Raw genomic sequence first — 14,047 nt, 5'->3', positions numbered from 1 at the left:
CAACTTCCCTTCAGAACATATAGAGTGTCTGGTGGTGAAGCTTTTTGTGACATGGGTGGTCAGTGCTCAGTGGCTAGATCCACTTGGTTACAAGATGGTGGGGCGCTGAGCCTGTCCCTCTTTTTTTTTCACCGATAAAGAAAAATTTTTCTTCAATTATTTGGTTACTCTGCAGTACAATGCAAATAGGAAAGGCAGTCTACATGCTTGGTTCTTTCCCTTTATTTTTTAGTTTGCAAAAATCAAAAAATTGTTTCCCTAGCATACTTTAAAAGGTTTGCATTTGGTTACCATAAATCATGAATTTAAACAGACTGTGAAGGGTCTCAATTTATTGCAATTTTAACTTACAGTTGCTTTTAGATACCGAGAGCGCTTGGATCCTTTTTTAAAATAGTAGTCTGTGACAGCTCTCCTGCTTTCTGAGGTCACAAGACATTCCAGGCTCCCTTTGTATATTTCTTATCCCAGATGTGGAATCAGCCATTTTCCCCAAGAAGCCTTGGTTCCTTTTAGTGTGAAATGGTATTTAGAGACCATAATCGAGCCCCTAGAGATGCTCATTGTTACTGGATTGGTCACAGTTTCTAGGCTTTTCTGTGGACAGACCTGGGAAGTATCATGTAGATATTCTTAGCCGTGTCTGTAGGCACTTCCCTTCACTATCAACTATAAACACTTTGACAACTCTCTCTACTTTCAGAATTGGGTAGCATTTTTGTATGGAGACAGCCCCATGTCTAGGACACAGGGGTAATTGCTTTTAGAAGGAAGTGGAAGGTTCTCCAGTGGACCTAATTCCACAAACACCTCCGTTTTAAATTGCTGAATTTCCTCAGTTTTAAGATGCCAGCAATTGTAAGACACACCATCCATCAATTTAATAACAGCCTTTTAGAGAAAAAAAAAGAAACATTACCTCCATGGATGAACACTTAGATTGTAAGATTTATTCCAAATCCTGAACTTAAAGATGTAAAAACAAAAAATAAAGTTTATTTTTAAATCTAGAAATTCCTTCCTGGCACGGCAGCCTCAAAGTCACCAGGAAATTAGGAGGGAGTCGGGGGAAGGGTTATCCAAGAATCTGAGAGCTGGGCCCCTCTGTTCCTGGGGCCTGGGCTGCGGTGTGCTGAGCAGTTCAGGGCAGTCCGTGGCGGGACAGCTTTGGGACAGGCACAGGCCACGTTGAGAAGGATGAGGGAGGTTGTTCACAACAGGAGAACCAGAAACTGGCCAGGATAGGAGTGCAACGCGGGCCAGGGGATGAGTTCGTTCAGAACAGTGGCGAAGAACACAAGGGTGCTCGGGGCTCCCTCCTAAGGGCGGGGAGGGTGCTTCCCTGCGCTGTCGAGACTGCATGGTTACGGCCAGACCAGCTCCCCACAGACACACCTCCCCCTTCTCGTGCTTTTCCCACACCAAGAGCTGCCAAGTTCGCTCTAGTGCCTTAGCATCTCTCTCACAGGGCACCAGAAGGAAGGAATCGAATTCTTCCAAAATGTACCATGGAGCCAATAGAGCCTTTTCCGGAAAGTTTGGAAAGTAGAGAAAAGCATCCAGCTCGCATCCTGTGTGACACGAATGTGTTTTTCACTTCTTCATCGTCCCTCCTCAGAGCCTCAGAGTGACTGTAATGAGTCCCACCTCCGCTTAACAAGCCCAGTGTGTCCAGTGTGGCCCCCGTCCCCCTCTTCCAGTAGTGAAATCACTTTCCACTTCACTGCGTCGTCCTCACGGTTATCATATGAACAACTGTGCAGGTTTACTTAACCCTTTGTTTTACTTAACCACTTGGGGGTTTTTTTGGTTGTTGGGTTTTTTTTTTCCTTTTATGCTAATATAAATAAACAGCACTGTAACGAATATCTTTGTGCAGAGAGCCTTTCCCACAAATATTCCTTAGAGGAAAAATAACCCCAGAAACGAGATCACCAGGTTAGAAGGTCCTGAAGGATGACACATGTCCCCTTTATTTTAAACCTGATGATCCCTTTGCCGCACTTTAAACAGCACCGACTATTAAAAGACTTTATTTTGTCTGATTTTACAGATGAGACATGGCGCCTCAGAGTGACTGTAATGAGTCCCACCTCCGCTTAACAAGCCCAGTGTGTCCAGGCTCATACCAGGCAGGGTGCAGGGGGCTGTAAGCGGGTGTAGACCCCTGGCTCTGGTTTCTCCCACAGGTCGTGGCTGAGCCCCACCTCACCGCTCCCTCCCCGCTATTTGCAGGTTAATCGACGGAGCCAACATCACCATGGAGGATGAGCATATGTGGCTCATCCCGTTCTCGCCTGGCCTGGACCACGTGGTCACGATCCGCTTCGACAGAGCCGAAAGCATCGCTGGCCTGCGCTTCTGGAACTACAATAAATCTCCCGAGGACACCTATCGCGGGGTAAGCTGGAGAATAGCAGCCGCGCTCAGTCCTCTGTCAGGGAAACGGCGCCTTGATGAATGGCTGGCGTGGCTGCCGGAGAGGCGCATAAATCTTCCAGAACTTTCCAAATGGAGCTAGGGGGTTACAGCCAGGGAGAGAGCGCCTTGCTCTTTGTTCCTCCTGCAAACAGCAAATGTGGACTCAAGAGCCCCCAGGGCAGACTTGGGACACGGAAGCACTGGGGATTGGGGGGTCCTCAGCAGGCCCAGCCCCCGAACTGTAGTGGTGGGTTGGGGCTCTGGTGTTCATTGAGCACTTTGGGGGCCAGGCCCTGAGCTGCAGGCTCTGCACCCATTCTTTTCAGGGGACCCTCACTCCAGCTTCTGGGAAGCAGATGTATACTCTCTTTTAGAGTATTAAAAACTGGGGTTCAGAACAGTACGTTCACCCATCCCAAGGTCACACAGCGAGAGCCCCAGTGCACATCTGCTGGGCTGGGAGCCTACACTCCAGTTCCATACCACGTTCTCCCGCTTCTGGGTGTGACAAAGCAGGCATCTTGCCACACTGTGGGGAGAGAACACCAGAAGTGCCCTTAGCATGGGCCCTTCTGTCCTTGTGACTATGGACTGTGATATGCTCGTCCCCCCGCACTACAACCCGGAAGTGATGGTAACAATGTCCCCTAAGATAGAGCCGTGCCGTTGGAGCCCTAAAGTCCTAAGGCGCTGGTCTGAATCCCCGCTCCAACCCCAGCCAGCCGTGTGACCTTTGGCGAGCGGCCTGCTTCCCCTGCATCTCCGTTTCCCCGTGTGTAAAGTGAGGAGGATGAGGGTGATAACCTGCCTTGGGAAGGTGGTCGACCTCCTCTGCCACGCGGACGCTAACAGAGCCAGGCCTCCATCCCGGGAGCCCCAGTGTGGCTCCCCACCATGCCTGTGCCACGTCATTTCTCTGTGGGCCCCGTAGAACCATGGGGGGTTGCCAGCATGGAGTTGGTGGCCCCAGGCGCTCACCTTCTGGGGCGACAGCCCCTCGGACTGTACAGATCCTCCTGGGCCGCACTGGCGTCTCCCGGAGCATGTTGTCAGATCAGCACGTTTAGAAAGGCAGATAGATTGGCATTAGGAGAACATTCTCGGGGCTCAGCTCGTGCCTCTGGGCCCATATCTTCCCTTGAGCAAGTCGGTCCTTCCAGATAAGGCTCCGTGACCTGGATTTGCTGCCTGGAAATCTTGGACCCAAAGCCCTGCTTCCAAGGCCTTGCCGCCATCCGCGTGGGCGAGCGGGTGACAAGTGGCCACAGTGGGAAGGAGGAGGCAGGGAGATGGACAGAGTCTGGCGGGGGGTGGGGAAGATCCCAGAGTACAGGGGACAGAAACTGCGTCTCCCCAGGAAAACGCCTCGGGCACCTGTGTACCCCAAGGCCCCGTGGATGCCCTGGGGACGGGTCCCTGGCGTGTGGTTAGAGCCGGGCCTTGCACGTTGGAGATGGGCTTCAGATCCCTGCGGCGGGTCCTTGGGCAAATTGCTTAGCGTCTTTGGACTCCTGGTTTCCATGGCTGCAAGACGGAGGCAGTAATAGAAACCCTGTCCGAGGGAATAAACAGGCGTGGGGAAGTTGGGCCCTTCCTAGAGGTGGGGGTCGTCCTGGAGGGGGCCTTCCGGGCCTCCGCTGTGACGCCCAGCTTCCAGCTAGCTCCACACCCAGCTGCAGAAGGACCTCCTCTTTGGAGGCGACCCCGTGAAACCACAGGAGTCCCGCTGATTGGTCTGGTCCGGTTCCATGTCCCTGGTCCAATCATACGACCAGCGGGTGACAGTTCTGTTCATCCGGTCCAGCCCTTGGGCCAGGGTCTGAACCCACCTGAGCAAAGCCTAGTGGAGAGATGTAGGAACAGCCTTTTGGTCCCCATATCAGCCATGCCTGAAGCCACTTACCCTACACTTTTCAGGCTTATGTGCCCTGTGACCGGCTGCCATGAGGGGCCCCCAAAACGCTGAAGGAATGAAGGGCTCGGGGGCACATTCGTTATCAGTGGGACCCAGGGCAGGGCTCTCCTCTACACAGAGGAGCCCTTCTGTGTCTCCCAAAGGTGAAAATCTACCAGTGTGGTCAGCAGTCGGGCCCACGTTGCGCACCGTGAAGATGTGGGGAGTCCCGATTCCAAAATGCGTTGTCAGAGGGAGAGTGCTGGCCTCCTGCCCCCTCTGCTTACCCACCACCACCACCACCACCCCGCCCCAGGGAAGCCACTCCAGACCCTGCCATTCGGGCTTTGAGATTTACTGGTAGATTCCGGCCTCTAGTTGGTGATATCCGCCCCAGGCCAGCGGAAGACGTTGGCCCAGATCGAACCCATTTGGCAGGCTCTTGGTAAGGGGCCTGTGACTCACCAGGCCCCGAGGCAGATCTAGTTGGCCCAGCCAGGGTCTCCGCGGAGGGAGGCCCGAAAGGTTGTGCCACCATGGCAGGGGCCACACCTGCCTGTTCTCCTGCTGTCCGTCCGTCCAGCACACAGCTCAGTACCTGGCACGGAGCGTGGCCTAGCCCGGCGGTCCTGGTCTGAGAGGAAGGCCAGACCACGGGATGTCCCAGGCCTGGGGGCTCCGTGAGGGCTCCCCGTCACACTTGGACATCCGCCCCAGCCCCGTCGGCCCACGCCACTGGCCCGCATGCTGGCTGGCTGCCTTTCTTCAAGCGTGTTCCTCCTTTTGTTTGCCAGGCCAAAATCGTCCACATCTCCCTGGATGGCCTGTGTGTCTCCCCTCCAGAGGGCTTCCTCATCCGGAAGGGGCCGGGCAACTGCCACTTTGATTTCGCTCAAGAAATTCTCTTTGTGGACTACCTGCATGTTCGCCAGCTGCCCCCGCCGGCCCGGAGGTGAGGGCTCGCAGCATCAGGAGTGTCCCTCCCTGTCCTCCGGCTGCTGGCTTCACGCGTAGCTCTGAAGTCGCTACCTAAAGGTTTTGAAATGATGATCAAACGCGTTGCTTTTCAACCTGGCGGTTTTCTAATGCTCTGCCAGGCGTCCGCGGAAGCCCGCGGGATGAGCCCACCTTGTCTGGGGATGTTTGGGTCCCCCACGGTCTGGAGGGCTTCAGCTCTTTTAATGCTTCGTTGCACCTCCTGCTGGGAAAAGAGGCTCCAGCCTGCGTCCTGTTCCAGAAATGCCCACTGGCCAATTCGGGGACGGGCCTTCTCTCTTGTTGCCGAGCTCCTGGTTTAGGGAGATTCAAAGAGGAAGTGAGAGGCTAACACGTCCTGGGCGCGCTGGTATTTCTGGGCCTCGTCTCAGCTGCATTAAGGTTGTAACACCTTGTAAATGCCGCGTTCCGTTTACTCATTTAAACCCCTCCCTCACCCCCCACGTCCAAACGCCAGAGGCCAAGCTCACAGAACAAAATGAGTTTCCCTCCACCATGGCTGGGACCGCTTCTTGGACCCGTCACTGGGAACAGCCACTTAATTATAACAGTGCCCTTGAAACTGAAGAAAAACCAGCGAGGCCTGGAGGGTACTGACTGGCCCATGGACCCGGGAGAGAGCGTGCCGAGGTTGAGAACTCTTCCTCCCAAGTGCTAGATCCGTTCACAGATGCTTTGCGCTCATCCTTCAGGGAATCTTCCCACCTGCCCTCTGAGGAAGCGGTTATTCTGCCCATTTTACAGATGCGGGCACTGAGGTCCCTGCTACTGAAGGCCCTTGCTCAGGCTCCCCAAGCAAAGACTGCAGGGTGCGCCCCACCTTCCTGCCTTCTTTTCCTGCTGGCCTTCCATCCTGCCCCACGATCCAGCCCCTTCGGTGCTTTCCTACCACAGGGCCTTTGCTCTGGCTGCTCCTCTGCTCGGAAGGTTCAGCTGTGATGCTTTGTGTGGCTGCCTCCTTCTTAGCTCAGGTGCTGGCTCCCTGACCACCCCCTGGGGTAGTCTGCCCCAGCCCCGCACTCCCTCCCGTCCGTCACCCCTGCACGGGTCCCGCTCAGCCGTGGGCACCGCGTGCACTTGCCCTGTTCATGAAAGGGCCAGAGGGCTGGGTGGTCAGGAGCGGACTCCAGAACAGAGAAGGTCAGTCCCCGCTGCCAGGGAGCCCCCCACCCGCCGCGTCCTCATGTAGTGTGCCGCGGGGGGAATCACTGACCAGCCATCGAGGCCACTGAGATCTTCCGCTTCCTGGTGCTGTTTTGTGTCTTTTTAGGCTTGACTCGCAAAGCCTGGAGCGGGCGACCACGGACTACGAGGCACCCCTGATGCCCTGTGGCTGTATCCTCCTCCTGCCTGCCCGCGCATCCCGGGCCCTCGGGGTCCGCGCCCGGAACCCCAGGAGAGGGCTCGGCCCTTGCGGTGGTGTTGGGGTTCCGGGCAGGCCGTGGCCACGGTGCTGGGGCGCCGCGCCGGGAAACCCGGGGGAGGATGGACTCGGGCTCGCTGAGCGCTGCTGGGGCGGGGGGCGGGGACTTGGTTCCAGACCCCGCCCCCTGGTCAGCCAGCTGGCTGAGGTGTGTGGACTGAGGTTTCCAGAGGCAGCACCCAGGACTCCAGCTGGGAGAGGCCAGAGAAGCTGGAGCTCTCCCCAGGGACTGAACTGGGGGCTGTCCTTGGAGGGGAGCCAGGGAGGAGATGAACGTAGAAGTTAGGATAGCCCCGGTTTGCTGGATCCTTTCCTGGGCCTGGCACTGTCACCGTGCATTCGTAACTCCGTCCTCCCCCAGCCCAGTGCGGGGGCGCTGCGAGCACCCCCACGTCATTGCTGAGAACACAGAGGCCCAGAGAGGTTAAGGAACTTGTCCAAGTCCACAGAGCCGGGAAGGGGCCAGGCAGGTGAGTGAACACGAGCATCCTGGCTCTCCGGCAGCCTGTTCTCCGGACACGGTGCCCGTGGTGGTGATAGTGCCCAGCTTTTAATTCTTAAAACACGCACATACATAGTTAAAATTCAAGACAGTTGGATGCCACGTATATTCTGTTGGGCTTCAGTGTCCATGAGAGTGTAAAAAAAAAAAATGATGTTTTCCTTTTATTCATCTATAGAAGCCCCTGAAAGTACAGCCCTATATTATCTTTGTCGCTGTTTTGCTTTGTTCTTGGAAAATTAAGCCTGTTTTTCCTTAATAACATCCCCTAGTCATTTTCCAGTTGCAACTCCTGACCAGCTGGGGTGATCCCTATTATATTGGTCTCACGGGCCTGGAGCTGTATGATGAGCGGGGGGAAAAGATCCCTCTGTCGGAAAACAGTATCCTTTTGAGGCAGACGGGGACTCTACCCCAGCAGAAGGGTGCGCGGGAGGGTGCAGAGAAGGACAGGAAGTGTCCCTGTAGGAGCCAGACCCTGGGATAAAAACACCAGTGGGCTCTGCTCCGGGTCAGATGCTGACCCCTGGGGGGGGTGGGCACAGCCATGGGCAGCTCCCAGCCCCTGCTGAGGTGTCCATGGCAGGAGTCCTGTGGCCCAGGGATTTGGGAGAGGATAACCAGATGCACCCCGTCCCCGAGAACTACAAGTACTTTGGCAAGTTCTAAAGGCTCTGGCAAGGCCTGCATGGAGCCTCCGGTGGCGCTGTATTCAACCCAGAGTGTCCTGAATTTCCTGACTACGGACCCATTTGTTCATGGAACGCCCCCCACCAGATTTTGCAAACTGTTAGCTCGCTGAGTTTTTCAATATTTTAGCTTAGTTGCTAATATTTTTTTTAAAAATCAGGGAGTTTCACGAGAAAACCTCCAGTCTTCAGCTACTCTTGAGAAATTAGTGACAGCCATACACAGTGATCATGGCTAGACCTGAGTATCCCCCGCCCGTCTGCCCCAACATGTCCTTACTGCCTGCTACCAGGCCCCCAAAACAAATTGCTAATATTGACTGAGGGCTCACTCTGTGAGGGCGTGTCCCATGGTGCCTCCTCTGCTTGTGAAGGGGAGTGCATTTGTCCCCCTTTTACACGTGAGGAACGAAGAGATGTTAAGTAACCTGCCCAAGGTCACGCAGCATGTGAGCCTAGAGCTGGGAGTTTAGCTCTACAGACCATTGTCTGACCATTGAACCGTCAGGCTTCTTCTTTTGATGTCACCTGCCTGAGCCCTCTGGGCCCTTGCCCTGTGATCCCCAACCCACCACAGGGTCCCACTAGAGCAGGTCTAACCCCAGAGCTTGTCTTGTACCCATCTGGGGTCCCTGCGGTCCCTCTGGATCCTTTTCTGCCTTCCCCTGGAGACACCATCCTCCTGGCCTGGGATAAGTGATTCCTGGTGGTTTTGATGGTTATTAGTGACTCGTCAGAGGTTCAAGGCTTGTTCATTTTCGCCGAGCCTGCTCGCATCCGTTCTGGGACGCGGAGGTTCTTATACCCACTTCGCAGATGAGGAAGCAGGCCCCGAGTTGTTCTGTGACTTGCCCCAGACCTCACAGGTTGGAAGGCAGAGCCACCGCTGGAACTGGTTGGTCCAGATCCGCGATGATGTCCAGCCCTCGAGTAGCCATCACTGGGGTCAGGCTGTCCCCGTGGGGTCAGGCTCCCCGCAGTGTGTCCAGTCCCCCCATGCCAAAGCCGTATCCAGCCATCCCTCAGCCCCTTCGCCAAAGGAAAAAACCTTCGAGGTTTGCCCTCCACTCCCCAGAGTGCCAGCCACAAATTTGTTCCTGCCTCGAGACGGCTCTCTTTCCAGCCGACTGTCTGCCTGGCCGCCCCCCCACCCCTCCCTGGTGCTGGCCACCTGCCCCCCCCCCCCAGCCTCGGCGCTCATTTTCCCCGGAATGGCTCACGTGGCTGTCACTCTCCCGGCGGCCCCGAGCAGCCGACGGCCGTTCTGCCCACCAGCCCCCGCGTCCTTTGAGCCACGCCGTCAGCGCGAGGAGGCTGGTGGCCGGGAGAGTGACGTGCGGTGCCCGACACACTGCTTTGGGTTATGACAGCTTAGAGGCTCCGCAGATATTGCCGCCTTCCCCGACAGCGTGAACTCCCTGGAGGGCGTGTGCGGGGACGTCCGGACCCCCGACAAGCTCATCGACCAAGTGAATGACACCAGCGATGGCCGGCACATGTGGCTGGCCCCCATCCTGCCCGGCCTGGTGAGTTCATGGGGGGCCTTTGTGTCCTTGGTCTCGGGGACATGTCTTTCTTCCAGGGCAGGCTATCCAACGCATCAGAATGCCTGCGGGCTCTCAGGAAGACGCAGGTCTTCCCTGACACGTCTTGACGGGCCGTCTCTGGGCCCCAGAGAGAAGGGCCTGCAGGGGACCCCGGAGACCCCGTGCGGCAGGCGTCCGTCGGTCATCACGGGCAGCCCTGTCCCCTGGCCGCATCCCCTGGCCCTGCCCCTCCTTGAGGTCACCAGGCACTGGACGCCGTCCTGGCCCTGTCTCTGGCCTATCAGCTCTTCAGGTGACTCAGTTTCCCAGATCTCAGACCCTCCAGCTGCTACTTGTCCCTTGGGGGCCTGAGGGGGTGCTCCGTCCCCCTGGGCCTGGCGATGTTGGTCAAGAGGGTGGAGATGGGGTTCTAGCCCCGCCCCAGCCAGATGCTGGGTAGAGGAGTGCAGCAGGCCCTAGGGCATGAGTGTGACTGGCAGAGTGTCCCCTTTCCCTCCGTGTGACTGCCCAGGAAGACAGGGAGGGCACTTTGCTCTCCAAACACGGAAAGGAGTAGCATCAGCAGCTCTGCGTGGGAGGTTGCCCAGTGTCTCCGTCCCCGAGCCCCAAGTGTCCAGCAGCTCCCCTGAGACCAGGCCCCACCTGTCTATGGCCATCTTGAGTTCAGCCAGCAGGTGGTTACCGTCATCTGTCACGTGACTCGGTGAGAGGCAGTGTCTGCAGCTGTCACTCTCTCCGCTGGACTCAGACATTTGTACCTGCTGGAGCCCCTTTACTGTTTCCACGGTGCAGCCGGAAGGCCGGTCCAGCTGCAGCACCGCACCCCTGCGATCCCCGACGTCCTCCCGGGCCTGGGGCGGAACTGAGCCCACAGCCCGCGGCCGACACTGAAAGCTCCTTGCTTTCTTCCGTTTTGCCAGGAGCCCCCTAATGTGGGGGAGTCTGTTGGGGCGGCGGGGGCGCGGGGGGGGGAACGGACAAGCCGCCAGCCTCACCTTACTAGCTGATTCTGCCACTGATCCGGACAACCCCCTCCCCACTCCCCCTGCAGAGGTTCAAAGACACAGGCTGGAAATTACCCAGCAGCACCTTCGGGGCCTATCTGCTGTGCTGCTCATTTACAACCCGAGAAAGGACAGATCGGGGTCAAGGCGGTGCTGACCGCCCGGGGGACAGCGCTCCTTGACTCTGCGGGGGGGGAGGGGGGCTGCCCCCTCGGCCCAGGAAAGCCCCGCGAGGGGTTTCTGGCTGGACCCCGGGGAGAGGGAGGGGCGCACCAATGCTCTGCGGGGATTTAAATCAGGGCCACGCCAGGCCCAAGGAAACAGGCCTCCCAGAGCCAGTCGGCGGTTTGTTGCGAATGCAGCCACACGTGACCGGACTCAAGATGGGCTTCCAGGAGAGGGAAGGCAGCGGGAGCCCCACGCACTGTCCTCCCCCAGCTGCCTGAGTGCCGCCTCCAGCGTCCACCGGGCTCACCCCTGCCTGCACCCCGCGCCCCCCTCCCGGCGCCTCTGTTTCCAAACATGCCTGTTCTCCTGAGTTCTCGTCTCCGACAGGTGAACCGGGTTTATGTGATTTTCGATCTGCCCACCACCGTGTCAATGATCAAACTGTGGAATTACGCGAAAACGCCCCATCGAGGGGTGAAAGAGTTCGGCGTGAGTACTTATCAGCTGGGTTTTTCGAGATAATTGTGCTCGTTGGTAATTAGGCTGCTGGCAATTATCATTTGTCGCAGTTGGGTTTGCTTCTCTCTGTTGCCACCTTAGACACAAATGCCTGGTGCTCCGAGGCAGGGAAATTCACCACCCCACCGTGAACCCCAGACCTGCCCCCGGTGATGTGAATCACCCCCTGAAAACCAGAAAGTGGCCTTTCTTTCATCTTATCTTTTCCAAGCATCTTGGTCTAGGGCGGTCCTTCCCTCTGGGAGGCGACTCTAGGGCGGGGTGCGGGAGGCCCCCGGGGGCCGATCCCCGGTTCCGAGGGCCTGAGATCCCAGCACAGGCCAGGCTTGCTAGCGAGACTCCAAGTGGTAACTCGCTTTGCCCAAGGCCGCGGGAGGGAAGGGGGGGACCTTTTGGCCCCACAGCACAGCCCCTACTCTGTGTCCGCCAGCTCCTGGTGGACGACTTGCTTGTGTACAATGGGGTCCTGGCCATGGTGGGCCATTTGGTAGGGGGCATCCTGCCCACGTGCGAGCCCACGGTGCCCTACCACACCATCCTCTTCACCGAGGACACGGACATCTGCCGCCAGGAGCGACACACCGCCATCAGGTAAGCCGGGCCGTGGCCTCGCCTCACTGTCCCTAACGAGGACGGACAGCAAGGGTCGAGCCTTCCGCCTTCTCCCTCCCGGCAGCGATCAGGTGGAGGACCAGGACGTCCAGATGATGAATGAAAATCAGGTCATCACCAACTCGAAAAGGAAGCAGAGCCTGGCTGACCAAGGTCAGTTTCGCTGCCCCGCCCAGTGTCGCCTGCGGGACTCCAGGCTGTGTAGACAAGGAGCTGGCGGCGTCCCACACCCACACCCAGCCCTGCCTGCCCCTCGGACCCCTCTTCTCTCCCCGGGGGGCTGCGGGGGCAGAACAGGTGCCCTTCCTGAAGCCACCTGTAGCTCGGTGTGGCTTCTTGGGAGCCAGGCTTCGGAGTGCAGACGGGAAAGGCTGCTAAAGGGCAGACGTCCCGTATGGAAGGGGTTGTCCTGTGCCGCGGGGAAGCAGTGGAGGATGCCCGGGGTGAGGGCTTCCCAGAGGAGGTGCTGTTCGAGCTGCACCCTAAGACGTACGGGGACTTGGCCGGGCAGAGGGAACAGCGTGGCGGAGCCTGCTGCGGGGGTGCAGGAGGGGGGAGGGCGGCCACGGGTCAGCATGCCCGGGGTGGGGCTCAGGGGCGGTGCCCTGGGCTGGACATCCCCAGCCTCCTGCAAGCCTAGGTGTGGGGCTGCCCTCAGGGACCGAGGCTGGGTGATGGCGCCTCTCTGTCCTCTCTCTTGACAGCCTTACGCCCCAAAACGTGCATAAGCGAAAAGGAGATAGTGCGACGGTGGCGGTGCTGACTCGCGGAGGAGGGAGCGCTGGTCCCAGCCAGCGGCGGCCTCTGTCACCCGCCCCGACCCAGCACCTGTGTCTTCCGCCCCCCGTCCTCAGCCGTGGCAGCCTGGACTCCAGGGGCTGGACGAGGGGAGTGAGAGCCGACTTGGGTGACACGGCCTCTCTCTGCCCCTCCGGGGTGCGCTCCCAGGAGCCCCAGCTTGGTGCCTCCTGCAGGCTCCAGCAGAGCAGGGCTCCAGGCACCAACGCCTGTGCCCACAAACCCACTGGGCCACCTCAGGCTGGGACGGTGAGGTGGCCTGGGGGGGCCTCCCCTCCCTGCAGAGCGTGGCCACCCAGGGCCCAGCGGGACGGTGGGGAGGGGGCCTCAGCCACCAACCCCAAGTGCAGGTGCAGATAGCCCCCCTCCCCGCCACATCCCTGCCTCATCTGGGGGCTGGTGGAGCCGGCTTAGAGGGTGGGGTTGTCCCCTGGTGCCGTGGAAGTCTAGCCAGGACTGCTGCAGCCTCTTGCCTCATCCCGGGCGAGGAGGACGGACCGCCCAGGGATGTGTGTGTCGCGGAGGGAAGAAAGGGAGCCGTGTGCAGGATGGGCGGTGGGCAGCTTCACACCCCAGACGGCCAGCAGGGCTGCAGGCCGAGGACCAGGCCCCCTACCTCCCCCTCGAGCCCCAGGGTCCACCTCCCCTTCCATGGGAACTAGTCTGGGGGCGGGCGCCCCCTCCCTCTGCTCTGAGCTCGAGCTCCTCCTGCTCGATGCGTGGGTTCCTCCATTCCGTCGGAGCAGGTGCCCTTGCAGTCACGCCGAGAGGTGCCTGTTGCCCAGGCCCCCTCCCCCGCAGCAGCTTCCCCTCGAGTTGGAAATGTGCCCCGCACCCCCAGCCGAGTGAAGCTCAGAACGTATCTATTTCCATCGATATAACAAGCTCGGATCAGGGATCTAATTGGTTTCCCAGTGGTGGGTAATTTCTCGTTGCAAATATTAATCCGCTGTCTTCCTGGCGCCCGCCCGGCCCCACCGCAGCGCTGTACTCCAAGTAGGTTCCTATGCAACCGAGAGCCCGGCAAATACTTTTATGAGCTTTGCAGCTTCGGCAGAGCAGCTATGCAAATGTGCTTTTCATTTGGAGCGTGGGGCCGATGGGAAGATAAGGAACGTTTCTCCCGCAGAAGATCCATCATCTCTGTAGCTTCCAGGGCCCCCGGCTTCCACGCTCACCTCCCAGACGTGGCCTTTGGGCTCCCAGAAGAGCTGAGGCCAGGGGAACAGGGGGCTGATCAAGCTCTTAGGGACCGAAGCCGGTGCCGCCACTTAAAGGCAGCCCGGCTGTCTGTCCCCACACGAGGCTGGGGCACAGGTCAGACCCCCACTCGCTCCCAGAACCCCCACTGCTCTTGATAATGACTGTGGCGCCATGCCATTGAGGAGGGGAAGAAAGCTGTACAGGCATTAACTGTAAAATAAATTCTATTTTTTTTCTCCTGCAAAATCAATAAAAGATGTTATTAAGACTG

At 58.4% G+C, this 14,047-nt stretch overlaps 1 protein-coding gene across 3 annotated transcripts in view; it reads left to right on the top strand.

The window, feature by feature from the left end:
- Positions 1–14,047, top strand: part of KATNIP (katanin interacting protein) — a 172,867-nt gene extending 158,820 nt beyond the window's left edge. Inside the window, exons 21-29 of one of the 3 annotated variants that reach the window (XM_059154775.1) lie at positions 2,236–2,401; positions 5,110–5,267; positions 6,582–6,646; positions 7,509–7,619; positions 9,312–9,451; positions 11,032–11,133; positions 11,594–11,754; positions 11,840–11,928; positions 12,480–14,047. In XM_059154775.1, the coding sequence (XP_059010758.1) occupies positions 2,236–2,401; positions 5,110–5,267; positions 6,582–6,646; positions 7,509–7,619; positions 9,312–9,451; positions 11,032–11,133; positions 11,594–11,754; positions 11,840–11,928; positions 12,480–12,538 (1,051 nt within the window). In that variant the 3' untranslated portion in view covers positions 12,539–14,047. Of the gene's footprint in view, positions 1–2,235; positions 2,402–5,109; positions 5,268–6,581; positions 6,647–7,508; positions 7,620–9,302; positions 9,452–11,031; positions 11,134–11,593; positions 11,755–11,839; positions 11,929–12,479 lie in introns of those variants that run through there. The other 2 variants (XM_059154774.1, XR_009349240.1) reach the window with 2 other exon arrangements.

This window comes from Mustela lutreola, chromosome 17 (genome assembly GCF_030435805.1).
Source record: "Mustela lutreola isolate mMusLut2 chromosome 17, mMusLut2.pri, whole genome shotgun sequence".
NCBI classification, from domain to species: Eukaryota; Metazoa; Chordata; class Mammalia; order Carnivora; family Mustelidae; genus Mustela; species Mustela lutreola.
The sequence above is the reverse complement of the archived record's forward strand: the minus strand, read 5'-3'. Positions and strand labels throughout refer to the sequence as shown.